Source organism: Aspergillus melleus (assembly GCF_016097325.1).
Source record: "Aspergillus melleus strain CBS 546.65 chromosome Unknown contig7, whole genome shotgun sequence".
NCBI lineage: Eukaryota > Fungi > Ascomycota > Eurotiomycetes > Eurotiales > Aspergillaceae > Aspergillus > Aspergillus melleus.
This window is the reverse complement of record NW_025763376.1, coordinates 2856358-2884105: the sequence shown is the minus strand read 5'-3', so window position 1 is coordinate 2884105 and position 27748 is coordinate 2856358. Positions and strand designations below refer to the sequence as shown.

Here is a 27748-nt window from a genome sequence, read left to right as displayed (position 1 = left end):
TAGAGGCAGGAGAGCCCAGCAATAAAGAGCAGGGTGAATCTCCAAGGACTCAATCGGAAAGTGAGGTGTTTATGCTGGTGACCTTCGGGAGAGTGCACCGGTCGGTATTTGGAGTCAGTCATTGTGTGTGAAGAATATTGCGGATAGAGATGGGGCTCTACCTTGGAGAAAGGGGTCGTATAGGGATAACCTGCTTTTATATTCTTTCTTTTGAATGGAGGAACACACAACAGTCCCTCGATGCTCATTTTGTCCAATGAATCAAATCTTCTTAGAGCTATGGAATCGGAATTTTCCGTGCAGCCACGAACACTTACACAAGTAGCACAATCAGCAATGTTTCATTCCTTCATTCGTTCATTCACTGTCATAGGTCTCGACCTTCGATACCTAAATCTCAAATTCTGTGATACACATGAATTCCTTCAGCCAACAGAAAGGCTTGATCCCTTGCTACCAATGCATGTCAAATAGCATAATAAAGCTCAATAAGAGCTTAATGCACCCTAGAATCAATTACCTGCAGCCGTCTGGTGCTTTTTACGTGCAAGTGGTATGCACCTATGTTATTGGAGCTACTGGGGCGAAAGAGTGCATTCTTTCGGCGCCGCACCTGCTTGGCCGTAAAACTTCTCCTGAAAACATACGACAAGGAAAACCAACGGTACCTTTGAATAAGCGAGTCGATAAATCAATAAGGTCCCAGACGACCTCCCTATATCTTCATTGCCTCCACAACGCCATCCCCACCCTCATCAATTGCCTCCCAAAACTTCCCCACCCAAGGTCCAGCCTAGGCCAGCAGCTCCTGCTACTGTTTCTTTGTGCGTTCCAACCTCCCATCAAAAGCCATTATGGGCAAGTCAAGCGATACTTCGAATTGAGACACTCTATGATCCGGTAGAATTCCTTCGTGCAAAAGGAGCTTCGAGTATCGCGCGGTCATGGCCACCCCTACTTGCTCCAGAATTCAGAGGCAGTCAGCGTCGGGCCAATCGTGTAGGATATGATGTTTTAAGTAGACCATCGTTGCTATAGAGGCTCAGTAGACTGCCTAAGTACGTGGTGAGGAAACAAGGACTTACCAAGGACAGCCTGCGCTGTGTATGACAGCTTCCCAATCCCCACCTCGTCCGTGACCGCCGGTATATCCTGTAACACTATGCTTGCCTGTTTAGTCATACCCTACCAAGCTAGTAAGTACCAGCAGATGTCGCAAAAGAATGCAGCTTGTAAGATACAGCAGTAATTATACATTCGGGTCCACCAAAGAAGGAGAAACCCGCTGTTTGTACCACCCACAATATTTTGATTGAGGATATCATTGTCTTCGGCCTGGGCACCTTTTATTCCCCCGCATTCTCCTACCGTTTGACTATCCAGTATCTCAGCGCCTTCTGTCCCATGAATGCGCTTTCATAGGCCACAAAGGTGGCTGCATACTCTCTAGATTCCCGGGGCTAGAGTCACCCTTGCCCCTCTATGGACGAAGGCAATTCCGAAGCTAAGACTATTCTTTTTGGACTGGCTTTCACTAATAATAACTGGGCTTCGCGAGAACATATAGCGGAATCTGTCTATGGCCGGTGAGTTTGTCAATGTATACGACCACATGTGCTGATCTGGTTAGCTAGGACTATGGTGCATAATTTTGCCGGTCGGTTCAACCAATCGTCTCCATGGTCTAGTTGGTGTTATGACGGCGGTCTCATATTTCATATATGACAGCTTAAAAGGCTGGTTATCCGCAGGTCACGAGTTCGATCCTCGTTGGAGGCAATTTTTTTGCCATGTCTCCAGGCACATCAGGGCTAAGACCTCACTGTCTTAATACCCTGTTGATGCTGCCCTATCAGTCTGGCCGACTCTCTATAACCCATGATAACAGTGTCTGGCTATTATTGTCTCCTATAAACGTTAGAAGCAATGCCCGGATCCTGCTTCTTGTCAATTATCTTAGAGGCCCGAAAAGGACTATCCGATACTGAGAGATTGTGTGCCTTACTCCGTAAGTATCACGAGCATAGTCACAAACGGATGCATTCCTGCATTGGCCTAATTAGAGACAAAAACATGGCTGATCATTCTTGTGAAGGAAAGAATAAAAGCTGGAATAATCATTGGCATGAAAGATCCTTTGTCCTTTCCATCCCGGAGTCTCTGTCACTTTGGAATATGGAGCCGCTCAGTGGATCCTAGCACTCTTGGGTCTTCTTCACATAGATTGTTATGGATATTCGCCTCCATGAAGTCGTCTACTGATAGTCCCCATTTTGAGCTAGCTGTAATAAACCCAGCTGTCCAGACTGGAATCATGGCAATTGGCCCTAATCCGGTCACGGCCCCCGCAAGGAGACCTGCGGCGAGACAGGCCCCATTGATACCCCAGCCCACTGCAGCTTCTATTGCAATCCCTGAAACTGTCTCTGCTTTCTTACACCAGTTACCAGGGTCTAGAATGTTTGAAATCCCGTGCAAGATCCCGTCAGGCACTGCTGGAAGGTTGAATGTCACGAGCTCTTTACCTTTGTATGTCTCTCCCTTGATCTGTAACGGGTACAGGGATTCCGGGAAATGCAATGGTTCTGGGTAGGAGATAGGGCACCAGGTGGGAATAAGCAGGTGAAAAACAACTTCTTTACTCTGGTCCAATTTCTCCACGAGCTTTTGCCTATATTCCTACATGAACTGGCAAAGCTTGTCCAAGTTTTCTGCCTTGGCACGGAACTGAGGTGGAAGAGGCTTGTGTCTGATCAGTCGCTCGAATGCTCCATATCAAGTCGTGTCAGGGTGAAAGACAAAGAAGCGATGACCATCACGCTTAGTACTGTCACCACCATCGGTATTCTGGATACTCCGCATAATAAAATCGTGGATTGGCTGAGCAAAGCCATAGGGTCCAGTGGCACCGGAGACGGTGAGAGAATCTCTCTCGATAAGCTCACGCTCAATACACTCTAATTTCTTGATATACCCGTTCTCTCTGTGCAAGCTGGATGGCCGCGATCCCCAGCTTCCATCGCTCATAGTAGATAACATGATCGACGAGGGAATTATTGACGATATCGGCCCCATTGCAGGGTTGTATAACGCTCTGTGTCGAATGGACGGGTAGGCTTGTGGTCATTTTGGGTAAACTGGCACCTGCTGCAGCAGTTGCCTCGGTAGTGAGCGGTGATGCAAGAGAAGGGCGTGACGCAATCGGCTCGGACATGGTGGGACTCCATATCTGCTGAGCTTTGGAAATGGCATTCTCCGCAGAATGAGAGCTTAGGACGAATTCGGCTTTTGTATATCTGGTCGGCCAAGACATATGCCAGATACCCATAGGACTCCATCTGTCGCAAAGGCGCCTGGCTCAGCGCAAATCCGCTTCAAGCCCTCTGGGCATTCGCTGGCTGCATCGTTGAAAAGTTTCTGGTAGGCCTCGTGCTGATCGACTCCCGGGTATTTCTCCTTCAAGAGCAAGTCCAGCTCCACCCAACTCATATGGGTTGCAGGATCCCCATTATCGACGAGGTATGTGCTTCCCTGATGAGCACATCTATGGCCGCGGGACTGACAGCGATTCTTTCATCGTCTTGCTCAACCAATCGATATTGACCATACGATTGTGTAGCCTAAATCGTATGATTCCGCTCAGTTCATTGTCTATTCGAAGACTCTGAGATTGGATAAATATCGGCTTCTTTTTGCAGTATATTGGAATGCAATAAAACCCTCAATCGTTGGAACATCATCATATAGTTATATCGGCAGATTAATCAGCTCTTTGCCAAGCCCATTTTCAACTTATAGATACCTGTCGAGACCATCATTATCGTTTATTGGTTTGGGCAATCAAGGTATTCCTTTCTGTTACTAACCTTCTTGACCGACGGGACGTAAACTTCAAAGAGAACAGCGATTAATAGTTCTCGAGCGTGCCCACTGTACTCGGGGCCGCAGAGATTGAGACGGAGTCACGGAAACCACTGAAGGTCCAGGCATGAAGCTTAATGCTTGGCTATATTGCGTTATTTTTGCGCTTTCCTCAACAAATTGTCTCCATGGTCTAGTTGGTGTTATGACGGCGGTCTCATATTTCATATATGACAGCTTAAAAGGCTGGTTATCCGCAGGTCACGAGTTCGATCCTCGTTGGAGGCATTTCTTTTTTGTCGCGGCATGATCCTAATCCATTGCGCCCTGAGTTCACTATTTTGCCGGTTCACATTATCCAGTTGTCTCCATGGTCTAGTTGGTGTTATGACGGCGGTCTCATATCTTCATATGACAGCTTTAAAAGAGCTGGATATCCGCAGGTCACGAGTTCGATCCTCGTTGGAGGCATGCTTTTTTGCTTTCTCGATCTTCTTTTGGCGTTTTTGACTTTTTGCCCACCTGGTTTACATAGAACAACCTGAACATGTGGTTATATGCTAAGCATTAACTTGTTTTCCTTGCCCATTTCTGTAAGGAAATATAACTATAGGAGGCCATGTCCTAGTAGTTATAGAGCGAGCCTGGCTTTATTCAGCGCAACAACATCATGCATAGATAAATGACACATCTTTCTCGTTATTAACTGGAAGTAGTTCACTCTCTGAGGAAATCTAACTTGGGTATTCATGTTACCTCCTCCTCTTCCTGTTTCGGCATATCTATCTTCCTCCACGCTACCTTCCATAGCTCACTGATTGGGAGGCTTCTCAAAGCTCCTCCGATTGATCGTCTGGTTCCTCCGAGGCTAATATATGTTTTTCTAATCAGTTTCTCCAGCTACAATTGACTCATCAACTTGGATCTTGGCGGGTATCAGGTGCGTTAACTTGATGCAACCCAGCAAACCGCTCCCTGCGCGGTCTTCTACACTCCCGGGCCTGCCTGGCAAGGTTTTCTCCAGGGGACATTCTGCGTTTACTAGCGTCATAGTTGGTCCTTATCCCTCAGAATTCAGGTATCCGTAGGTGGCTAATCAATGATGGAAATCGAAGGCATTTATCTTACAAGGCATTCACGCACCTGGGCTTCTCTCGACAGAACGCCACGAGTTCTTTAGGTCCTAGTGGTTTCCTCTGACTAGAACAAAGGAACGTTTCTGTTCAGCCTCTTTCTATAAACGTAGTCTAAGAGAGTGTCTTGCAAAGAGGCCCCAGGTTACAAGGAGTGAACCAAAGCTGGCCTTTTTCCCCTTGGTCGGATTTACGGATTTAGAGTGGGAATCAACTGTCAAGAATGTAGGGTTGTAGCTGTGACATGCTATCGCAGCATTGCTGTTACGCGCACAGGGAACAGGGACTCAGAAGGCCTTCCACCAGGACATTTTTACGCAGCTACCTCCCTGTCCTACCAGTGACTGATTTGGGCTTTTCTCTCGAGCAAATAGGGGCCTCTTGCCGAATAATAGCCAGTATTGTTGAGAACCCTTGGGATGTCATGACTAGGACTTAGTGTAACTACCAGGTCCTTCCGTCACTTACACTCATCCCTATATCAGTGGCTGCGGCTCCCTCGGCTTCTGCGATGTTTTTCTTTGCAGGTTCTGCTGATGTGTTTCGAGTCGTAAGTCACCGGGCAAAAAGAAAAAAAAAAAAAAAAAGATGAGAATAGTCCTTCGTCCAGGGATGGCAATTGCGTTTCTGTACCTTCGTAATGACCTTGGGTGGAATGATGTTTAGTGTTTGGGCCAGAATTATTTCTCGGGGTACCTGAAAGAACCAGCGATATGCTATTCTAATCATTCGGTTGAGGTTTCGGAGCGAGTTCAAATAGTCCTGGTGTCAAAGGAAGCTGGGGTAGATGGCCAAATCATTGAACATCCGAGACTAAACAAGATAATCAGGGGGTATTCTCCGTGCATGAGCATTGGGCAGGTTTCTTGTCCTGGGCTATGCTCGGTAGATGAGTCTCATGGTTACCGTGGGTATCCTTGTTATTTGCAGATGAGAAAGTGACCACCCCTCACATGAGAGGAAGGATGCTATCTGTCCATGGTTACTAGTATGTATGACCCTGGAAAGACGTAAGATGGACAATAGGACATGTTCTCGCGATTTTCTCGCAGACATACATCTTTTCCCAGGATAAAAAGAGCAAATTGACTTCTAATATAGCGAGAACGGAAGAAAACAGCTTCTCTTAGTGGTGGCGGGCAAGAAATGAACGGGGTAAAAAAGAATGACTGAGACGGGGCTCGAACCCGCAGCCTTTGGTAGGTATCAAACCCTTCCTGAATCAGGAAGAACCGAAAACCAACGCGCTACCATTGCGCCACCCAGCCATTGTTGAAGAATAGCCGGTAATTACAGGGTTATGTCCAGCCCTTGCTTTATGCTCATGCCCCTTGCAGCGATGATGAATCCGCCGACGGGGGCAACTACTTTGACACAGAAGAAGCTACCGGTATGGTGAAGGTTATTGGGCTTAGATTGATGAATAGATGTAATACGTACGGACTTTTAGGGACAAAAGGTCTCTCGTTCTTGTATAATTGAATTTGCCATAGCGGGGTCGAGTATACAGTGTCTCGGGCATCCAGAACATCCACCGAAGAGACGACGACACTGTCCCTACCTAGTAGCACGGCAGACCTATCATTTGGCATACTGAGATAGGCGGATCATGTATATATCATAGCTTGGGGTGCGGCTGTCAATTCTTTCGCTCATTCCACCCCCTCGACGATCCTTGGTGTATATAATTTTGCGTGTAGAGGGGGATTCCTCCCTCCATCAATCGGTCTACTGTGCTTCTTTGGTAATTGGAACAATCTGTAGCTCGTTCCTTTTTTCATTCGTTTTTCTTTTTTTTTTTTTTTTTTTTTTGGTTTTCGCTTTGGTGGCTGCAGTATTTATCCTGCTCCCAGCACATTTACTAGCCTGACGGAGCAGGTTTTCGCGATGTCAAAATATATATAGTCTTACCGGGATAGCGTATGAAGTCTAACAACCCAAACGAATGAATTATTTATATCAATAATGAACTAGAGAATAATGCCCATCTTCCCAGAACTGCCAAAATATTAAGCACCCGAGTTTCTAATTCGCGGTGGAAAAAAGGAGATAGTCTCAGGTCTAAGGCCTGAACACACTGAAGATGACGGAGGCTCTCCACCAGTTCACAAGATTACAGTTCCCACCTTCCCGAAGAAGCCTAGCGCCCACAATATCTTGGCACTGGAATATGGTTTTTTCATTGCTCCCACTAACTCGCGTCAACACACAAGATAGCAAGAAATCAGACCAAAAATCCAAAAAATGCCTCCAACGAGGATCGAACTCGTGACCTGCGGATAACCAGCCTTTTAAGCTGTCATACATGAAATATGAGACCGCCGTCATAACACCAACTAGACCATGGAGACTGACATAAAGACAGATACGCTCGCTTTGACTATATAGAGCTAGAACAAATTGCGGATGGATTTCTGCAAAGATCCTGTAAATACAGGAAGAGACAACCGAAGTGCTTGCAGAAAGGCGGGGTCAAAAAGAGTATACCAGTGGAGATTGTTCACGAGACGCTTGGCTTACGGAGTGCCTACCACGGAGAGTGCAAGAGTTGGAATTTGGCGATAGTCCAATGCCAGTAGGTATGAAAAGAACTACAAGTTATATAGAGAGCTTTGCTAGCTTCAGTTGGAGATTTAATCAAGATTCAAGAAACAATGGAAGCCCCTAGGATGTGCTCGGTGAGAACTCACGCATTGCACCCCTTCACAGAATCTACACTGCGGTGTTCCCAGGGATTATTCGACTTGAAGGGATGGAAGAGACAAGTTCATCAAGTGTATTGAAGAAGAGCGTCTACCACATGTGTTTGTTTGGGCAAATTGAAGTGGAAAAAATTCAGACCCGACCATAGTCGTCAGAGGTACAGGATCGACGGTATATGTTCAAAAGCATACACTGCAACCATTAATGCCCATTCGACTCCATCGGACTTCAGAGGCAGTGATATATTGAAGGATGGATGATCGGCTGACTTATATCGTAGCCCTAATTATGACAAGACCTTTCCAATATGGAGAGAGCAGTGGACTGGCAGATTTCCCTCAGCACATTCATGAGCACGATCCGGGACAGAGAAATTGATGCGTAAGCCTTTACTATATCTACCTTCCACATGGGGAAAAAAAAAAAAAAAGAATGACAATAGACCACATTCGCCTTGAATTGTTGTAGCTGGGTTTAGGAAGTCGTGGGCATCCATTCATCCGAAACAGCCCACCAATACGAGATGAATACGGGAACGAGAAGCTAAAAACAACGAATAACTAGAGAAAACCCATTGCAATATCACTCTAAATCAAAGTTGGATCCAAAATTGAGCATGGGATCAGTTCGTCAGGGCAAAAAAACAAAAAAGACCTGCCTCCAACGAGGATCGAACTCGTGACCTGCGGATAACCAGCTCTTTTAAAGCTGTCATATATGGAATATGAGACCGCCGTCATAACACCAACTAGACCATGGAGACTCGGTTGAAATTTGAAGGCACATACTTGGCTAAAAGAGACAAATGTAAAAAGTGACAGGCATGACTTCGGCAGGACCCATGTGTATCCAAGTGAATCTGCCCCACTGCTTGTGTTCTTTCTGCCTTTGTTTCTGAAGTACTGCAAAATAAAAAGGAAATCACACCAAGACCGAAAAAACCAGAGGAATGAAGAATAGCCCGATGAATGAGGTGGATCCCATCAGGCCTTTCTATTCGCGCGGCCTCGGGGATGTCGACTCAGCAATTCCTGCAACTGATGATCATTCCTCCACTGCTTCAAGGCCTTTTTTTTCCATTCCTCCCACTTCAACTCACCATCTATGCCGACCGTCCTACGAAGACCGTGAAACAGACGTATCAAGTTGCGCCATTCTGGAACGTCATATCGGCAGCAAAACTCAAAGAAATGAAGAGCCCGTCCGTCTCGCACCGCTTGGGAAAGCTCAGGATGACCTTTCGCCTCGAATGACTTGGCCAGAAGCAATTCGTTGTCCCCAAGCTCACTCTTTCCATTGAAGAAGTCACAAACGGGCAAAACGAGCATCGGGGATCTGAATGCCGCGGATCGCGTGTCCGTATGGGCCCATTCCCAGTCGATTATACCGGTGATGTTGCAATCCTCGTCAACAAGTATATGGGTGCCTTTATCGTCCGCATATCGAAGATAGAACTCTCCATCCTCGGGCTCGTTGCGGGAGAGTATCTTTTGGGCACAGTCAAGGAGGAACCGGTAGATTAGGAATCCATCAATGGGTCGGTCGGTAAAGGCCTCCTCCCTCAGGATGAGATCCATGGTAAGTAACACGCTGGAGACGTTGAAATCTTTCCGGCTGGTCACCGGTCCGATTGGAGAGATTTTAGATTTCACGAAGTCTGTCAAGGGCTCCCGTGCAAAGGGCCCAATATGACTGGTCCCTGGCTCATCCAAACAGCCCATCAGCTCGAAGGGGTATTTCGCGAGTTCCACGTAAAAGTCTGCTAGCTGATCTATGAGCCTGTGCTGCTGTTCCACCGAGCAATAATGCCATTCTAGTGGCTGTCCCGGCAATTTCTCCATTAGATATAGCCGACACCGACTGGATTCCCGGGATCGAAGTCGTAATGGAAGACACGGGGGGCTGGGATCTTTGTTTTGCTCAGAAACTTGAGGGTGGCGACTTCACTCTGCATGATAAAGGTGCGAAGCTCTGGTGACGGCGATGTGGCATTAACCCGCCGAATACGAGCCATCCAGCAGACCCCGTCTTCGAATTCGATCTCAATATGGTAGTTCATGCCACCCACCAATGTCTCATCATACTCCGGAGGCTGTGGAAGAGAGCAGGGAACCCCGTCGCGCAGCTGGCTAGCAATTGAAAGGAGGGCGGAGGTGTCGATCCGGGCGATGAGCTCGTTGATCTCGTCTCGTTCTACTTCTTTTGCTAGTGCATAATATATGTCATTTTCCTACATGGCCAGGGGTTAGCATTTGGAAGCACCCAGAGTGTATGTATTCTCATTTCATCTCCTCGTATCTAGGACAATGATGATATTCGGGGCTGGCATGTTTGGCACAGAGATGGCTTTTACAAATAAGACAGTCTCCAATAGTACGGACGGCGGGCTTGACACAGCCATCGACATCGCACGTCCACATAGCCCGTGACGACATTGTTGCGGTTGCTTTCTCAGTTTTTTTGCCCGATGGATGATGAGGGTTACGATGGATTATAAGGGTCAGGATGTTGCCACGTCCCTTTGTTGACAACGGTCTTTGTTGTTAATTCTGCTGACTCATTGTGTCTGTGAGACCTTCACGTTTCACTTTCTGCGTTTTTGTTTCCCTCTTCTATGTGAAAGCAACAGAACTCTATAAATAGCATGGAGCAGAGTCCCTGCAAGCTTCCGGCTGTGATTGATACACACTAACTTGGTACTTCAACCCAATGTCGTTTTATCAACTCCTGCAACCGACTAATGTCTTTGTACAGGACCAATGCTTTCATCTTCCCTATGCCAATCCAGGTGCGCATAAAACTTCAAGGCCTTTCGAAGGCGGCGGTCAAGCAGGCCGATGATATAATCGCTTCAGTAATCTCCCGCGGCCATAATAAGGAGGGGCTTCTTAACAGGACAGCCCAGATCGGTTTTCCGGGACAGCCTTTATTAGTACTACACTACCTCTATCTTGATAGCCTTTTCAACTTCTAACTAATCTAACTACTCTAACTACTCCCAACTACTTTAATTAAGGATAAATAAAAAGATAGGCTCAAAAAGTAATACTATAAAAATCTCATATTTCCTAATAATCCTAAATAATCTCTAACTACCCTGGCCCGTTAACAAGCCCCCACCATAAGCTAATGCACCCTGGGTAAGACCGTACAGTCCCATCGAAACAAAAAGGAAAGGCCAGGCCTAGAATCATGAGAAAAAAATTTTTTTTTCTTTCATTCTAGTAAAATTATCTGATACTACAAACTACCTTGCTGGCTACGGCAGATTCTATGTATAACCCTACCATGGAATGAAGAAAGTATGAAACGGACTCGACCCCGACTAACAGAGGGTGGGTCAAACTACCGACCAACACCGGTCATGATGATAAAATAATGCGACACCCCCTCCTCAGGTGGCTGAAATATCCCAAGATTTGAAATGATGCAAGAGGCTGCAGGTGGCTGGCCCCTCTTTCATTGTTCAATCCCATCCAATGAGGGCCATGTGGAAGGGATTTGATTTACATAGGTGACAAGAGCTCTTCATCTCAGTCAAAATGCCAGAAACGTCTGGATAGCAGTCGGAAAACGTATAGCTCCTACATCGTTATCTACTCACCAACCGCAAAGTGAAGTAAGAAAGGAAGACTGAAAATGCTCCCGCGAATCGCCATCGTCGGAGTCGGCCAAGTCGGCGGCGCCGCAGCCTACGCTCTCATCCTGAGCTCTTTGGCCCGAGAAATCCTCCTCGTCGATGTGAAATCTGCGTTAAGAGACGCCCAAGCACGCGATCTTTCCGATGTAGCGTATGCCAGCAACAGTAACACGCGGGTGCGCGCGACCACGATCCATGAGGCCGGGCAGTGCGATATTGTAGTTGTCACAGCGGGGTCGAACTTCTGGAGTGGTAAGTTTCTTAAGTGTCTTCATTCAAGTAACCTGCTGGATGAGGGGAGAGAGTGTCTGAGGATGGTCACTTCCTGATGACTGTGAATAGGAGAAACCAGGATGCAACGCATCTACCATAACATCAACATCTTGCGCGACGTGATCGACGCCATGCGTCCCTTCCGCTCGGACGCCATTATCCTGATCGTGGCAAACCCGGTCGATCTATTGACCTCGCTGGCTGTCGATATGTCGCGACTACCGCCGTCACAGGTTATCGGGTCCGGAACGTACGTCGACTCCGTGCGACTCCGCGGCCTGGTGGCGGACCATGTTTCCGTGGCGGCTAGCTCGATCGATCTGTATGTCGTGGGCGTGCATGGTGAAGAGCAGGTTGCTGCTTGGTCGACAGCAACAGTTGGAGGCGTACCGTTGGATAGGGCACTTGCGAGTAAATCAGACAACCAAGGCGTGGAGATTGATCGTGCGGCGCTAGCGATGGAGTGCAGACGACGGTCGGAGAGGATTGTCGAGGCAAAAGGTGCGACACCGTTAGGGATTGGGGCGATTGTGGCAAGTATCTGTTCATCGGTACTCTGGGATAAGAAGGATGTGAGACCGGTGAGCCATTTCCAGGCCGAGTCAGGTTGCTGTTATAGTTTGCCCGCGGTGATAAGGAGGAAAGGAATCGTGAGGACGACTGAGATGTCCTTGAGTGCTGAGGAACGGGCGGATTTGGATCGGTCGGTAAAGGCGCTGAGGGGGACGATGGAGAAGATTAGAGAGGGTTACTAGGTCTTTTTGATAGCTGTGAGGTTGAAACGGTAATGTTATATTGAAGGTAATTAGGGCTAGCAAATTGACAACCTATCCATCCTACGCTTTAATCCTATGTTCCCTCAGCAGCAACCACTGCCTTTTCACCGTAACAAAGCTGTCTGCGCTCACTGAGATCGAATTAATGCCTGCTTTAACCAGGAACCGTACAAAGACTGGATGATCGCTGGGCGCCTGTCCACAGATCCCGATCTTGCACCCCTTCACACGCGCGACCTCAATGACCCGCGCAATCATACTCTCGATGGCCACGTTCTGCTCATCAAAGAGATCCGCCAACTCGTCTGAGTCGCGATCAATCCCCAGGGTCAACTGCGTCAGGTCGTTCGACCCGATGGAGAACCCGTCGAAGCAGTCGGCGAATTCGGCGACCAGGATGACGTTTGACGGGATCGCTCACATCAAGTACACCTGCAGTCCGTTCTGGCAGCGTGCTAGTCCATTCTCCGCCATCACAGCCAGCACCTTATTCGCTTCTCCGATGGTCCGACAGAACGGGATCATGGCCACCGCGTTGATGAAGCCCATCTCGTTGCGGAGACGTCAAATCGCACGACGATCTAGCGCGAATCCCTCTTTGTACCGCGGTGAGTAGTACCGTGAGGCACCGCGGAATCCAAGCATGGGGCTCTCTTCATGCAACTCAAACTCGGCACCTCCGATCAGACGCGCGTATTCGTTCGTTTTGAAGTCACTGAACCGTAGGATAGCGGGTTGTGGGTAGACTGCGGCGCAGAGGGCGGCAAACCCACGCGCCAACTTGTCGACGAAGCAGTCGGGTTTATGCTTGTCATCGTATGCGGCCGTCAGGCGGGCAATCTCAGCTTTGGCAGCAGCGTCTTTGAGCTCGGAGAAGCGGACCAGCGCCTTGGGATGCACCTGGATGGTGTTGGTGACGACGAACTCCATGCGTGCCAGTCCGATGCCATCGCAGGGAAGACACCACCAGCGGAAGGCAGCGGCCGGGTTAGCTAGGTTGAGCATAACTTTGGTGCGCACGGAGGGGAGAGAAGTAAATCCACTGTCTGCGTGGTGATTTGGGATAGCCCCTCGTAGACAAAGCCCGCGTCGCCTTCGGCGCAGGACACGGTGGCGTCCGCACGTAGGTGGCATTTCCATTGCCCACGACGGCAGGCAGGCCCAATTCGCGGCTGATGATCGCTGCGTGCGATGTGCGTCCACCAAGGTCAGTCACAATGGCTGCAGCACGCTTCATGATGGGCACCCAGTCCGGATCGGTGCTGCGGGTGACGAGTACCGCTCTGTCGATGAATCGGTGCATGTCTTGTACGCTTTCGATGAGACGGACTCGACCTCTGACAGCCGCATTACCCACTGATGGACCACCTGCTAGCGTACGGCCCACGTGTGCCACTGTATATGTCTTGAACATGGCAGCATCACGACGAGAATGCACCGTCTCGGGTCTGGCCTGCATGATGAACAGCTCCCCGGTGATGCCGATATCCATCGGACATCCGTAATGTCGTTCAATTTTGAACGCCCAGTGACTGAGCTGCAGAATATCCTGATCATTCAACACATACGCCGCCCGCTCAGCCTTGGACGTCGGAACATTGCGCGTGCCCTCCCCTCCGGCCCCTCCATATATCAACTTCATTGCCTTCACTCCACACCGTTTCTCCATAATAGGAACCAACTTCTCATCGCCCAGCAACGGCTTAAACACCTGATACTCATCCGGAGTCACAGTCCCCTGAACCACATTCTCACCGAGCCCCCAAGCGGCATTGATCAAGACGACCTTATCAAACCCGGTCTCGGTATCAATCGAGAACATAACCCCAGCACCACTCGCATCCGAACGCACCATCCTCTGCACGCCCACCGACAGCGCAACACTCATATGATCGAACCCCTGCGTCTGACGATAACTGATCGCCCCATCCGTAAATAAGGACGCATAGCACCGCCGACAAGCATCCAGGACCTCCGCTTCCCCGCGCACATTCAGATACGACTCCTGCTGTCCCGCGAAGCTCGCATCAGAGAGATCCTCAGCCGTGGCGCTCGACCGTACTGCGACGCTGAGATCGCGAACCCATTCTTCGCGGACAATTCTCGATACGCGCCTAAAATGGCCTGCGCAGACTCGTCGGGTAAGTTCCCGCACAAAAAAAGTCGGCGCACGGCGGTCCCTGTCTCCGAGAGGATCGCTTTTCCGGCTTGCCAGTCGGCGATGGAGCTCGCCATCGCGGACTGAATGTTATTGGCAAGCACATACTGCCGATAGACGTGTGCGGTGGTGGCAAAGCCGGAAGACACTGAGATACCCTGGGCCGTAAGAGCTGTGATAAGTTCCCCGAGGGAGGCATTTTTGCCGCCAACGAGAGCGACCTAGAAGCGGATGAGAGATTCGAAGGGGCGGATGGGCTCAGCAGATATTTTGATGTTGGAATACGCCATATGAGTGGTGATTCGAGTATATTCGAGACCAGAGTGACGGGCGGATATAGAATATTACTTTGAAATAGTTAGCTGAGAATACGGTAGGAAGTTTGCAAGGTTCGGCGTAGTCGGAGCTCATTCCAACCATCCATCAGGAATGGAAATTCTGAATCCAACAGATGTGACTTAGTTCTAGACCCAAGGGTCGGGTCAGACATCATACCACCAGGATCCTCTGGCCACAGTAGATAAACTGAAAGACAGGATGATGTATAGTGACATAACATTTTGCATGTGTTAAGTCCATCGTTGGGATCGGATTTATTGGATAGAGAACTTATAGGCGGAAAGTGCTCTCGGAGAAAAAATACGAAGCCACTTAAGTCTATTTGGGGAGCTCGAGTTATTCTGTCTCTATTGATATTGATTGCCACGCTTGAAGTTCGGGAAAATAGAAAAAAAAAAAGGAAATTGGCGAATGAAAAAGACAGAATGGAAAAGAGACAGAACAAAAGATAGCAGAAATTCGTGTTCAAATTCTCCACCTTCCACAATACAAGTTAGAAGATCGTTCTCAGAAATACTTTCCCGAGTCATGCTTAAGGAAGAACTTGTTGTGATACTGGCTGTCTGCGGAATGAGCCTGTTGAATTGGGAGTTGGTATGATGGATCTGCCCAATTCTTTTTAGTTCGTTCTCCCGGCAAACACCACTTATCACTTAACCCTGTTAAACAGATTATGGTGGATTTGTCTCTCTACTAGGAATAGGATCACTATAACTGAAAATAAATTTGCGCTGCCCCAGCGGGAATTCCCTGATTGTTCAACATCTAGATGTCCAGATTAGAGATCGAAACGCTAATCACGCTGGAAGGCGCAGATCAGACCTGCAGGTCAAGTTTAAGCTCAAGCCCATAGCTCGATCTCGGGTTTCCGAAAAGTCCGGTCATGTTAGCGGCACATGCGTAGAACGAGCTGGACCAACATATTATATCTCATTGCAAAAAAACCGAAAAACGCTAATTCAGATCTAACGTGCAAATTTAAGACCGTCTACCTGGCCACCCCCATTTCCTCCAAAACTGGTCGTATCCACAACCTATGATTCTCATCTAACGTCCCATAAATTACCCCAACTAGGCGATCCGCCCACCCGCGCAACCAATAATTCGAATCAGACTTCTTGACAACACGCGCGAAATGCGCAAAGATGACTAGCGCAGCGGGCTTCATCTGCCGCAACAGCGAGATGTAGCTCTCGTCGACATAAACCGCCCACTGGAACCCGTGGCCGTCGACGCCGGCGGACCAGCGTCGTAGCTCCTCGATAGCGACAAGATACGCTTGTAGGTCGCTGTCGGAGTCAGGCTCAGGATGAGTTTTGCGAAGATGAGCGGTAAATGTATCTAGCGAGTCCATGATCACGGTGTCCGGGGTTGAAGGCTCAGTGCCGAACATGGGTCCCAGGACGCCTGAGAGGAGAGCATCGTGGAAGGGATCAGCGATGGTGCGGATCCCGCGCAGGAGAACAAGCCAGGGGGCGACTTCGTTGCTAGGTGAGAGGAGCGGATTCTCGGAGAGGTAAGGATGGACGAGGTGGAAAATGAAGATGAGTTCGGAGCAGACATAGAGAGCAGAGCAGGTTTCGGGCGAGATGTTCAGCATGGCGAGTGTGGAGGAGCGAAGAGCAGCGTCGTAGTAGGCGATAGCATGTGTCTGATAGTCGAGATCGGCTTCGAGTCGCGAGAGATGCAGCGCCGATATAGCCAGAATTGCGCGCATCAGACAGTCGCTGGAGAAGGCCAATTTGGGCACCGTGACGCGCCAGATAGTCTTGACATGACCACGCGGTGAGAGCGTTGCGTATGTCGACGTGGTGAAATGGTGCAGGAGTCGCAATTCCCTCATGGGCAGCTCATGCGTGGATGCTGGTGGCTGGGGTGAATCTGTCGCTGTGCCCGGTGCCACCATGGGCGAGGCACCGTGGCCATTGGAGCATTGTGAGTCGTAGTCCGGATGACGGGTTAGATATCCGCATTTGAAGCCACGTTGGAGGCATTTGGAACAGGACGGTTTTTGTTCATCGCACTATGACCTGGATCAGACAATCAATGGGCATACGAAAGCGAGATGATTTTGATAGGCATTCTGTAGCCACTAGGTACAGTACCTTGATCCGGCGCCTCTTGCAATTAGTGCATCCTGTTCGCGTCTTGCGATGCGCCCTGCGAACTTTGGATGATGTCATCTCATTGGATGGCATCTTAAGCCAGGGATCTGATCCGATTTTGTGTCAGATATGCTTTAGACAGCTATTCATTTAGGTGTTGATTGATAATGATTAATCAAGGACTAATCAAGGGGGCGACGAACCCGATCTCGCATGTTGTGGATAGAGAGAGAGAGAGAAAGAGAGATCAGATGCGGTTCGGACTTCGGGGATTAGGTAGCTGATTGCACGTGATATAAGATCAAGGGTCGATCATTTTCTTTAGTGCTGACCTTTCGTGCAGCATTCCTTCCTTCGTATTCACCCCAAGTGCTTGGCCTTCGGGTAGCTGCATTGCTTTCTCAGAGGGTGTTCGCAAGTGTTGCCTTTCCCAGTCTGCAAACTAGAACAAGAGAAAGTAAAAGGAGCAGGAAAGAGCCAGAAACGCTATCAATATAGGCAAATATATTGGGGTAAATTGATAAATCGTGAGGGAAGTTCATAATGTTTTTTTTTGTTTCCCCTCTTCGCCCGAAAAACTGAAAAGGGGGGCAACCCAGCCACTACAGTCCCTTTTCACTCATGTTCCAGAATAGCAATCTAATGCGAACCCATACCCCTGTATATACCAAACATTATTTTGACAGAGCAGAAAGCTTTCCAGTGTTATCGCATGTATAAGAATGTTACAAATTGTGTTATTAGCTCCAGAGCTAGGTAATTTGGCTATCTTTCTGTAACTGGATTTCATATTATGTTGCGTCTTGAATAGCTTTTAGCATCCAGATATTCTTTTGTTTCACACTAAGCCCAGCAGTGGGGAAAGATATAGGATCCGCCATTTTAATGTGCTAATTTATTTGCGCTATCTTTAGGATAATTTTCCTTTAGATCCTTGTCTAAAGTGGAAGGAAATAATACAGTCCACAGCGAACATTCACGACATTGGCTTCAAACATTGAAAATAGAACGAGAAGTCAATACACAAATAGACAATGGAGTTCAATGAGATGTAGAACAAGATGCAATACAATCTAGCCACGTATAAAGCCATGTTCTCAATTCCACCAAGAGCCCGAAAGACCAATTGAAACGCAAAACCGTACAGAGAGCGTCTCCCACGCCTTATCCATAGAGACAGCTATTCAATCCACGCATCAACTTCAATCTCGACATGATGCTCCGGAAACGGCAGACTCTCGATTCCGACCATGGTAAACAATGGCTGGTGATTGGGACACCACTTCTTGATATTCTCCACCATTTTCTCTCTGGCTTCTCCGCGGATGCTAGATAGACCAACGACGAAAGCTCGGATCTTCACCACATGGTCCCAGCCTTGCTGTTTCGAGTCGGACGAGATATTGGCTTTCTTGAGTGTATGCAAGATGATATTGTTGATATTGGAAAATGCCTGAGCGACTTCCTCCTCGAAGACCGGAGAGGTTTTCTGTGTCACGGGGTCCATTCCGGCTATATGTTGTTAGAAGCCAGGAGAAGCAATTTTTCTGTTTGACAAACTTACTCTGACCAGTAGTAAATATGCAATTTCCTATGACGCAGGAGTCACTGAATCCGAACTCCTTCCGACACTTGTCGCCGAATCCAGGAAGAGAATAGTAATCTAGGGAAGCCATGTTGATAGAAATAGAGTTTGAAAAAATAATAAGATTTCGCACATCGGCTTTGGATGAAAGGAATCATCTCATATTTATAAATTCGATATAATGCCAGCCCTATTGAGGGTAGAAAAACGCGCTTTGTCAGCGGAGAGCTTGTTCATGGCAAATGCAGACACGGAACCCTCGGGAGCCGTGGTACCGGGGAGAGTATGGCAATTGCTCGTCCATACTTAGCCAGCAGAATAGAGGTTGAATACATGGCGTCGAATCTCCCCAGCTCTAAGGGGGACTCTTGACGGATATGCAGCCTCTCTATTGACGTTAACAACCTATGAAACATCATTCATTTGTTGAAGTTGCATTTCATCGATGATTTCGGCCCAGGGAAATTGACTAAATACACTCAACGGATTCGGATTTAATACAAGCTGATGAAATACAATAAGAATACAGTATGCTTGGACAGCGAGAGCAGCTGAGAGACACTAGAACAGTATACAGCTTTCCAAGTCAGCAGTACAAAGTTCAACATACCAACCTGCTGCGCTTATTGAGAACCAATTCTTCATCTCCTAGCTCTCACTCATTCATCATATCAACGAGCCACCGGGTATACATTAATTCCGGATTATTTGATTTAAACTCCGTAGCGAAACTCCCGAACCTTCTTCTGATAGTAAAACGCCGCCAAGGATCCAGTCGCAGCAAGCGCCAGAGGCATAGGAGCTCTACCTCCCGTTTTGATGACTCTCGGGATCGCAGATCCCAGCAAGAGAACACTGTTACCGAGAGCAAGTTCGGTGCCGTAGTCCTTGTTCTCCTTGATCAAGTAGCCTGACGCTCCGATTAGACCGCTATGACATTAAACGTGATTGACCACCTAGCACTTACCAGCGAACCCATAAGACACCCCGAGTCCAACACCTGCGACCAAGGACGGCACGGAGCCGGACCGCAAATATCCAGCGATGCCCCCTGCGGGTACTATTTTTCGGTCAACATTCAGCACGTGCGACGCTAAATGAGGAACTTACGAAGCGCAGCGAGGGTGAAGGAGGGATGTTCAGCCATGATGAAGGGGAGTCGTAGAACGTACGGAGAGGTAGACGTATCTGGGATGCTTGTTTTCTCGCGGTGAAATACGAAGATATCAGGTGATTCTCTCGGCCTTCGCAAGTCCGACAGTCCGACGGTTCCGAGGGGCTAACCGGATTTGGACAGAACTATCACGTGGGTGGTTAGCTTCCCGCTGACTCATCGGGAAACAGCAGCCAGTAGTTAGTGCCTGAGGCATCAGGATGGCTTCAGTAGAAGATGCTTTGGCACTAGTGTTCAAGAGTGCGAAGGCCTGACCCCTTAAACAAAATGGAAATATGTTCTTCAAGTGTAAATCTAGGACATGATAATGCAGGGAATTGAGATAACAGAATCTTTCACGCTGAATCGCCAGAAACCATCCTCCTATTCATGATCTATACAACGGAGAGACCTTGTTCTCACCACGGGTTGAACCACGACTGGGAAAGAAAACAGAGAAATAGAAAAAATAACAGAGGGGAATTGATAGCCCTCACGCCGTCTCTTCCGAGTCCGTGCCCTGCGACGTCAACGGAATCCCCTGCTGCTCCTTCGGCCGAAGAATATTCCCCGGATGCCAGAAATGAAAGATAGCCTGGACGACGAACATGGGCAACGTATCGAAGATATACAGATACACTTCGTGAGTAGCCAAATACCCCTCCGCGCCTTGAATATACTCGATAATGCGAAAGATGCACCGAATGATGATCAGCGCCGCCACGAAGAACAGCACCCAGACGAGGACTAACCACTTCGGATACGGCCGCTTGAACGCCTCGGCATGCATCCTGCGCTCAAAAACGATAGTTACGACGAGGAAGAAGCCGAAGAAGACGAGTTGCACGAACAGACCCGCCACCGTGATCCCGTCGCCGATCTTGGCCATGTTGCCGCCGTTGGGAGTCAGTCCGCCGCCGGTGGACTGGCCGATGATGGCGATGATGTCGCCCCAAAGAAAGATCTTGGTGACTCTACGGGCGGACACGAGCGAGAGGTCGTCGCGTCCGACGTGGTTGACGATGCGGCCGTAGGTCATGTAGATGGTTGCGGCGTAGAAGGCGGGCGGGAGCACGATGCAGACGGATTGCGCCACGAAGGGCCCAAAATTGGTCGGATCTTCGGCGCCCATGATGCGGAATATGTAGCCAAGGGTCATCACTATTTGAACTGGTTAGATGGAGTTTGTTCATCACGGGAAGTGAGGTGCGCAGCGTACTAAATGCGCCCGTGAGCAGCGACAGGAAGTACCAGGCCCTGGCACGCCATAGTTGCACGATATGAAAGATGGCACTGGTTCCATAGAGGGCAGTAGCAACGATACCGACGACCTTGTTGGGGTGGAAGTGGTAGTAATTGTAGTTCACTGGAAGCGGCATTCCTGTCTATTTTCCGACTTGAGGAGGGAGATTATGATTGGATTAGTTGGCGTTGAGTTCGTGAGAATGCAAGATCAATGAGTCGTTAAGAGACCGCTAAAAACCACAGAGAATGAAAGAACTGCGATGTGCGACACTTTGTCGCCGATATAAGCCTCCAAGAAAGAGGGAGAGGGGGTGGATCTTATAAGACAGGAGCAGGCTAACTGCCAAGTCTGATGGACCCTGGGCAGGGCCAAGAGATATACGTAGCCGGCATTAAGACAAAGGATCAGATAGAGACTGCTATGCATATTTTTGGTAATCTGCCTGATCCTTGGAATGTACGCGTTCTGGCTCCATCGTGCGCACTTGGGTCTCGCAATTGGCCAACAAGCGGCGCAATCCACGCACTTGTGGTCCTGGTAGGCGATCAAGTTTCAACAAAAAAAGAAAGAAACATTTTCTCGCAGTGAAATGAACGATGCGAGCAGCACTGATGTCAGATTTGGGGAGAATCTGCCACCCAAAGGACCTGCCAAGGCTGCGCTCTTCGTTTGGAGTACGATGGACGTATAGTCGTTTAGACGTCGATGGGATTGGCCCGGGGTCCACTTTATTCCAACGATGTCGGGCGGATCGGAGCGAAACGTCAGACCCGATTGGAGAGATTCACGTTGTTTATTTTAGCTATCTGGAGGCGGAGAGACAATTGGACCTATGGTGATGCTAGATCAAGACACTAGAACTAGTCATGTCTGCCTGCTCGCATCCTATACGCGATCTGCATGCCCCGTATAACTATCGTGGTCTACGCCATACTCCAGACATAAAACCCTTTCGCTGCCCATGAACTAACTCAACCCCACTTTGTACCAAGAGTCCAAGCCTTGGAAAACATCGCATTATAAGGATAGAGCTCATAATTCTCACATTCACCCCTACCAACCAAGCGTAGTGGAGTCCTCTCAGGATTGCACGCCGCGAAATCCTGATGATCGACCTACCGTCCCACAATGACCTCCCAGAAATGATCAACTCTACCTTGGATTACTCTTTACCTGATTTATCTTTCCCTTCTTTGGGTTACTCCGGCATATGTTCTACAAAGCCTCTGAAGTGAAGATCTCTCATCCTTTGGAAACCTAGAACCCGTTGGCTACGTTGACACCCACAGCTTACACGCTGTCGAAGCAAGCGTGGGCAAGAGAACAGAGTCATGTTATTACCTCCACCTTATGACATTTCTCGATTCAAGTTCAAAGTGCCGAGTGACACCAATACTCCGATCCCAGACTTAACCTTGCGAGTTTTACCAATTGAGAACATGACTAATTTTCTTCGGCAGAAAGATATACTGATTTGATAAGCGACATCTGTTTACCCTAACCAGACCCATAGGAGAGATATCATGGGATATTGATTCGTGAACAATCTACATCATGGTTCGAGTGGACAATTCAACACTAAAAGAAAGACACCTTATATTCCATACTCCACAAAGCCTAAAATCAGATTGGCAAAAGACACTTTCAAACACGAAAACCACAGAAAACAACCCCAAAATTGATCCTACAGCTTCATGCCCGCATTCGTCTCCGCCACACTCCCCGTTACATTAGTATCCTTCATCAACCACAAGAACGCTTCCGCCACCTCCTCGGGCGTACCGACCTTCTGTAACGGCACGCTCCCTTTGATCCAATCAAACAGCCCATCCCTCGCCTCAGGAGCTTGATGATCCCACAACTCGGTATCCACAAAACCCGGACTGACAATGTTCACACGGATTGGCTTTAAGTCCAGCGCCAGATTCCTCGTCAAACCCTTCAGACTCGCTGCGTACGACGCCACGACCGGCCACCCTGCAATAGGTTTCTCCGACGAGGTACCCGTCGTGAGCACGATCGACGACTCGGGGCTCGGAGTCAGATACTTGGCGCCGATATGCGCTACGAAGAACGGCGCGAAGAGACGCATCTGTCCCGCGGTACGCCAGTACTCGAGCGTGATGTCCTCGTAGGGAATCAACTTGGGAGGCTCGGTGGCTGTGAAGACGATGTGGTCGAGCTTGCCGACCTTCTCGAATAGCTTGATCAGGTCGGCTTTGAGGGTGTCGTGGGCGAGATCGCAGACGACGCCGTTGACGCGGGCGTTTGGGTAGGCGGATTGGAGACGCTTGATGCGATCATCGATGCGGCCTTGGTTAGAGGAGGAGATGGTGACGTGCGCGCCGGAGGCTAGACTGGCTTCGGCGACGGCGTAGCCCATCCCGGAGGTGCCGCCGATGACGAGGACATGTTTGTTGAGGAGCTTTTGGTATTTGGGAGTAGACATGGTGTTTGCAGATTGTAGAGATGAGATAGGGTTGGGTTCGGCACGTGAGGGAGTAGTGAAGTACAGGCAAGATAAGAAGGTAGGTGAACAAAGTAAGGAGATATTATGTAGTATTAATACAGCCGAGATGATGTAGATCCGATCGCATATTCTATATTTAGGCCGATATAAGAAATTGAGTAATGATTGTTAATCCACATCTAATGGTTCGCCGGCGAGTTTCCCGCCGATCATCGTCTGCCGGGGACAAAATGTAATCGCCGCGGACTGCATCATGCATAACAATCAACTCCCTCCGATTTATGCGAACCGAATTATGAATTCGCCGACTATTTTCTATACAGAATATGGCCTGATAATCTACATTCTAGACTCACGAAAGCTCAACAACTTCGAATCTGGATGGGATGGAATTGCCGGATGCCGGGCGCTCCTGTTTGTATTTAACGTCTGTCCTTATAGAGCCGATCACGTAGTCCAGTATATCAAACTGTACTTTAGATTTCGGTCAGATTGAAAATTAAGAAGTTAATCAAAATGGCGCTCGAATTAGCCTCCACCTCTGAATTCCGCTTCGATCCCGAGCGAACGCCTGGCCTGCGCCACGCCAAAAACCTCACGGACGAGTCTACGCGCGAGCTGGAACGAGTCCTCGAGGAGAACCACTCCAACCACCACATCTTCACCACGACGGAGGATCACAAGGGGGTATTCCTTCCCATCCACTCCACGGCTTGGCTTGCTAAGATACGAAATAATGCGTAGGTCTACTTCCACAACCACATCGCCCACCATGACATCACGATCTGGGCCCTCGGCGCCAATCCCTCGACCATCCGATCCCAGCATGACCGGAACAGCCTCTACCAGCGACAGGCCATGGTAATCCAGGACTCTGTGGTGAAGGACATGGCCGACCCGGCCGTGTACAAGCGGTGTCTGGGCCGCGAGGAGAACTTTCTGAATTACTGTCGGTTCTTCGAGGACGAGATCAATCGGATTGGATACCAGGCTGTGCTGCAGAAGTATCTGGTTGATGGATCGGAGATTGCCGATGATATGCTGTGTCGGATTTACATGGGTCTGTCATATCTAACCGGGAAGTGAAGTAGTATGGCATTGGACTGACGGGTATAGGTTACGTCCACGGCATCATCCACATCGGCATGGCGCTGGAATTCAAACAAGCTCGACTCCTGGCGGAGGGATTTGCTCAGGCCGCCGTGCACCACGACTGGTGGTATACCGAGTACCTGACGCAGTCTGAGGAACTAGCCAAGAAGGAGGAGGAGCCGGCATTGCCTCTCAGCGACCTGATCGACCTGGCGCGCCAGGACGACACCATACGCAACTGCTCCACCCTGTACTACCACTTGCAGAAGCGCAAAATCACCGGCGAGATGTGTTTGGATCTCGAGCCGGCGCGAGACGGGGTGCTCAAAAACGCAGGACCGGAGTTGCGGCGTGTGGCGGCGAGATATCGAGTCGATCCGAATGACTTGGAGCGGGCGACGGCGGAGTTGCAGAACACTGCTGGTATGTCTTCACCTCCTCTCTAAAAAAGAGAGTTCTGACCAAAACGGATAGTCTATCTAACCGCCGGCGCACAGCGCCCACCGCACATCTGCGCCTTCGACTTCTTCCTCCTGCACAGCGTCACCTCCAGCATCGGACACACCATGTTCCTAGCTGAACCCTCCCTCAGCAACGCCCAAAAGGCTCGTCTGCTTGAATACACCGGCCGGGTCTACCTCCTCTCCTACGCGGGACAAGGCAGCCCTGAGCCACGACTCGACTGGCTGGCGTCGCACCCGTCCCGGCTGCCCAATCAAGGATGGGACGAGGTGTTCGACCGCGCCTGCTACCACGAAGACGACGGCCACATGTGCAAGCTGATCCGGTGCATGGCGCACGCGGAGGAGACCTCGCGGCCGTACGACCATCTACCGGAGTTCCGGGTGAAGCAGGGGCTTTTCCTAACGGCGGGGATTGCGGCGATTGATTCGGGTACGGATAAGCCCATGGATGGAACGAAGCATTTTGATTTTATTCGTGGGTCGGGGTTCAAGGAAGCGTGGGAGAGGTTTCCGTTGCGAACTGGGGGGTTGGTGAATAAGTTGTAGGCAGACGAGTTGGGTGTATTAGTGGTTTTGATATAGTTGGAATACTGATTAAATTTATTTTTTGAACTGTTGAATCGAAATCCCCTTTCTTCAATCTGTTTTGTGAAGTTCGCATCTATGAACCTTTATTGGGACATTGTAGAGTAACAGATGAGAAGTCAGCCGAGCATAACTTATATCCTAATGGAAAATAAAGAATGAGTCGGCGTCTCTTAGCCAAACTAAAGTCCCTACAATCTTTAGTACTAGAGCTCTCACTTTGTTTAATCTTAGTCTCATAGCACTGGTAGTGATACCGCCGCCTGGCCTCCGTTGCCGTTAACATGATTAGGATAGACTATGTTATGGTACTCTATTTGTAGAATAGAAGAAGACCGCCCGAACAGAAAGTAGTAGCAGTATTAAAAGCTTCATTCATCTCATCTCATAATAAATCTGTAACCAACAAACAAAACATCCCTCATTCCTCATAACTATAGCATAACATGACATATCATCCAACCATCTGCACAAAATCACTGAAATTGGAACTCCAACAACGACTGAAATGCCCCAGCCTGCGCCCCGGAAGTAACGCCCACCAAGCGGAACCGCTCACTCGCCTGGTTAAAGATCCGCTCAAAGTCCGCGACGGTCCTTTCGCGCGCATTATGCGCCGCCAACATGAACTGATCCTCGATCCTAGTTTCAACATTATTAGCACACACTCACCCAAAGCCACTAAAACAAACCAACAGAAAAACTTACACAATCATCTTATCCGTCAATGTATTCAACCTCTTCGCAGGCGGATCAGGCAACAACCCCTCGGAAATAAACACCCGACTACCTTCCTTCAATGCTGGAACCAACGCCTTGATAATAGACAGCGAGTCGGCATCGTTCCAGTCATGCAGGATATGACGGAAGATATAAGCGTCCGCGGCAACGGGCTGCTCCTCGAAGAAGTTATGTTTCATGAAGCTGATCTGGCCTTGACGGGCTGCGTCGCCGGTACTGAGAATCAGCTTGCGGCCCATGTCGAGCGCGTCGGCGTTGTTGTCTTGCACGATGAAAGTAGCGGTTGGGGCCAGGGGGGCGATGGTAAGCGCTGTGTGGCCGGATGAGCCGCCGACCTATTTTGTTTGGACCTCTCGTTAGCTTTCTTGCTGAGATAGAGATGTTTCTTGTTAGTATCCATAGAGTGGAGGGGAATACATACATCGACAATCGTCCCCCCAGCCAACCGCTCCCAATCCCACGCCGCACGCAAGCGATCCATAGACCACAGGGGCGTATTAACCCTCCCCATCAAATACTCATGATACTTACGATTGAGATCCTTCGACCCGGCAAAGAAATCAAACAAGTTCTGATCCGTCCGATACGCCAGATTGAACGCCGTGTCGGGGACCTTATCACCGACGCCGGCGCCGTCGCGCTGGATAAGCATCTGCTCGGGAATCTTCATGAGGATGTTACCCAGGAACTCAGTGCCGAAATGCACGATGTTGCGCAGGTGAGGCGTGGTCGCGAGGGCGCGCGACGCCGGGGAGTGCGCAATTTCAGAAGGCGCGGGCTCCGTGAAGACGCCGTTGGCGATGGCGAAGCGCGTGGCGCGGTAGAGGATGTCTTCGGGGAGGTTGGTGGCGGTGGAGAGGGCGGGGATGGAGATCGAGGAGGTAAGAGGGACGTGTTGAGGGACTTCGAAGCGGGTGAGAAGGTCGATGTTGGATGTGTCTGCGGCCTGTTCATCGTGTCAGTGAAGGCTGAGAAGTTGAGGTGAGTTAGGGCTAGGGATGTAAGTCGTACCGACCAGGCCAGGCCGAGGACGTGATCCGTCGGTCCCGACGCCAGGTACAGCAGGTCCTTCGCGGCCTGGATGAGCTCATTGCGAACGGCCAGGGGAGCCACGCTGGTTAACTCGGCGCTGGTGTCCAGCGTGGCCTCGAAGCCATGCTCTTTGGCGATGCCGGCCAACTGGGCCGATTTGGCCTGGATGGTGGATGCTAGAGACTCGAGCGACATGTTAGAGTGGCTGTATGATAGATCACGGTAATCAGTCTACAGTGGAGGGTTCTGGCTCTCGCTTACCTTTTGTGTCTAATATGACGCCGACCTCATCATTCAACGAAATAAACCTATAATCTCCAATCGCCTACACTCCCGAAAACAGAGCAGGAAAAAATGCAACAAAAGTCCGATAAGCAGCACGCTACCATGAG

General features: G+C 49.3%; 12 protein-coding genes and 6 non-coding genes across 18 annotated transcripts; 5 read left to right on the top strand and 13 right to left on the bottom strand.

Moving 5' to 3' along the window:
* The first annotated feature begins 1673 nt into the window (after positions 1 to 1673).
* On the top strand, positions 1674 to 1779 carry LDX57_011944. The gene has a single exon. It is a non-coding gene; the product is annotated as a tRNA-Met (tRNA).
* A 2264-nt stretch (positions 1780 to 4043) lies between these two features.
* LDX57_011943 lies at positions 4044 to 4149 on the top strand. The gene has a single exon. It is a non-coding gene; the product is annotated as a tRNA-Met (tRNA).
* Positions 4150 to 4225: 76 nt separating this feature from the next.
* On the top strand, positions 4226 to 4332 carry LDX57_011942. The gene has a single exon. It is a non-coding gene; the product is annotated as a tRNA-Met (tRNA).
* A 1828-nt stretch (positions 4333 to 6160) lies between these two features.
* On the bottom strand, positions 6161 to 6262 carry LDX57_011941. The gene has a single exon. It is a non-coding gene; the product is annotated as a tRNA-Arg (tRNA).
* Positions 6263 to 7239: 977 nt separating this feature from the next.
* LDX57_011940 lies at positions 7240 to 7345 on the bottom strand. Its single transcript has one exon. It is a non-coding gene; the product is annotated as a tRNA-Met (tRNA).
* A 1007-nt stretch (positions 7346 to 8352) lies between these two features.
* Positions 8353 to 8460, bottom strand: LDX57_011939. The gene has a single exon. It is a non-coding gene; the product is annotated as a tRNA-Met (tRNA).
* A 220-nt stretch (positions 8461 to 8680) lies between these two features.
* LDX57_011938 (uncharacterized protein) lies at positions 8681 to 9418 on the bottom strand (the record flags this gene model as incomplete). Its single annotated transcript, XM_046093678.1, has 1 exon — positions 8681 to 9418. One exon carries the CDS (start codon positions 9416 to 9418, stop codon positions 8681 to 8683), a length of 738 nt encoding a protein of 245 aa, XP_045949656.1.
* Positions 9419 to 9537: 119 nt separating this feature from the next.
* LDX57_011937 (uncharacterized protein) lies at positions 9538 to 10132 on the bottom strand (the record flags this gene model as incomplete). Its single annotated transcript, XM_046093677.1, has 2 exons — positions 9538 to 9927; positions 10079 to 10132. 2 exons carry the CDS (start codon positions 10130 to 10132, stop codon positions 9538 to 9540), a joined length of 444 nt encoding a protein of 147 aa, XP_045949655.1.
* Positions 10133 to 11336: 1204 nt separating this feature from the next.
* LDX57_011936 (lactate/malate dehydrogenase family protein) lies at positions 11337 to 12365 on the top strand (the record flags this gene model as incomplete). Its single annotated transcript, XM_046093676.1, has 2 exons — positions 11337 to 11589; positions 11680 to 12365. 2 exons carry the CDS (start codon positions 11337 to 11339, stop codon positions 12363 to 12365), a joined length of 939 nt encoding a protein of 312 aa, XP_045949654.1.
* A 585-nt stretch (positions 12366 to 12950) lies between these two features.
* On the bottom strand, positions 12951 to 13316 carry LDX57_011935 (uncharacterized protein; the record flags this gene model as incomplete). Its single annotated transcript, XM_046093675.1, has 1 exon — positions 12951 to 13316. One exon carries the CDS (start codon positions 13314 to 13316, stop codon positions 12951 to 12953), a length of 366 nt encoding a protein of 121 aa, XP_045949653.1.
* Positions 13317 to 13374: 58 nt separating this feature from the next.
* On the bottom strand, positions 13375 to 14743 carry LDX57_011934 (uncharacterized protein; the record flags this gene model as incomplete). The annotated part of the gene is made up of 2 exons (XM_046093674.1): positions 13375 to 14510; positions 14653 to 14743. 2 exons carry the CDS (start codon positions 14741 to 14743, stop codon positions 13375 to 13377), a joined length of 1227 nt encoding a protein of 408 aa, XP_045949652.1.
* A 942-nt stretch (positions 14744 to 15685) lies between these two features.
* On the bottom strand, positions 15686 to 17203 carry LDX57_011933 (Zn(II)2Cys6 transcription factor). Its single transcript, XM_046093673.1, has 2 exons — positions 16989 to 17203; positions 15686 to 16906 (listed from the first exon to the last, which is right to left on the bottom strand). The coding sequence occupies exons 1-2, from the start codon at positions 17079 to 17081 to the stop codon at positions 15872 to 15874; spliced, it is 1128 nt and encodes a 375-aa protein (XP_045949651.1). The 5' UTR covers positions 17082 to 17203; the 3' UTR covers positions 15686 to 15871.
* A 965-nt stretch (positions 17204 to 18168) lies between these two features.
* On the bottom strand, positions 18169 to 18664 carry LDX57_011932 (uncharacterized protein; the record flags this gene model as incomplete). Its single annotated transcript, XM_046093672.1, has 2 exons — positions 18169 to 18500; positions 18553 to 18664. 2 exons carry the CDS (start codon positions 18662 to 18664, stop codon positions 18169 to 18171), a joined length of 444 nt encoding a protein of 147 aa, XP_045949650.1.
* A 622-nt stretch (positions 18665 to 19286) lies between these two features.
* LDX57_011931 (TMEM14 family protein) lies at positions 19287 to 19720 on the bottom strand (the record flags this gene model as incomplete). Its single annotated transcript, XM_046093671.1, has 3 exons — positions 19287 to 19483; positions 19541 to 19633; positions 19684 to 19720. The coding sequence occupies 3 exons, from the start codon at positions 19718 to 19720 to the stop codon at positions 19287 to 19289; spliced, it is 327 nt and encodes a 108-aa protein (XP_045949649.1).
* Positions 19721 to 20006: 286 nt separating this feature from the next.
* Positions 20007 to 21552, bottom strand: LDX57_011930 (RTA1 domain-containing protein). The gene is made up of 2 exons (XM_046093670.1): positions 20946 to 21552; positions 20007 to 20887 (listed from the first exon to the last, which is right to left on the bottom strand). The coding sequence occupies exons 1-2, from the start codon at positions 21103 to 21105 to the stop codon at positions 20220 to 20222; spliced, it is 828 nt and encodes a 275-aa protein (XP_045949648.1). The 5' UTR covers positions 21106 to 21552; the 3' UTR covers positions 20007 to 20219.
* Positions 21553 to 22556: 1004 nt separating this feature from the next.
* LDX57_011929 (uncharacterized protein) lies at positions 22557 to 23492 on the bottom strand. Its single transcript, XM_046093669.1, has one exon. The coding sequence runs from the start codon at positions 23419 to 23421 to the stop codon at positions 22657 to 22659; it is 765 nt and encodes a 254-aa protein (XP_045949647.1). The 5' UTR covers positions 23422 to 23492; the 3' UTR covers positions 22557 to 22656.
* A 466-nt stretch (positions 23493 to 23958) lies between these two features.
* Positions 23959 to 25544, top strand: LDX57_011928 (questin oxidase family protein; the record flags this gene model as incomplete). The annotated part of the gene is made up of 4 exons (XM_046093668.1): positions 23959 to 24129; positions 24187 to 24502; positions 24559 to 24957; positions 25009 to 25544. The coding sequence occupies 4 exons, from the start codon at positions 23959 to 23961 to the stop codon at positions 25542 to 25544; spliced, it is 1422 nt and encodes a 473-aa protein (XP_045949646.1).
* A 515-nt stretch (positions 25545 to 26059) lies between these two features.
* LDX57_011927 (uncharacterized protein) lies at positions 26060 to 27551 on the bottom strand (the record flags this gene model as incomplete). Its single annotated transcript, XM_046093667.1, has 4 exons — positions 26060 to 26225; positions 26292 to 26659; positions 26746 to 27270; positions 27336 to 27551. 4 exons carry the CDS (start codon positions 27549 to 27551, stop codon positions 26060 to 26062), a joined length of 1275 nt encoding a protein of 424 aa, XP_045949645.1.
* Between the last annotated feature and the right edge of the window lie 197 nt (positions 27552 to 27748).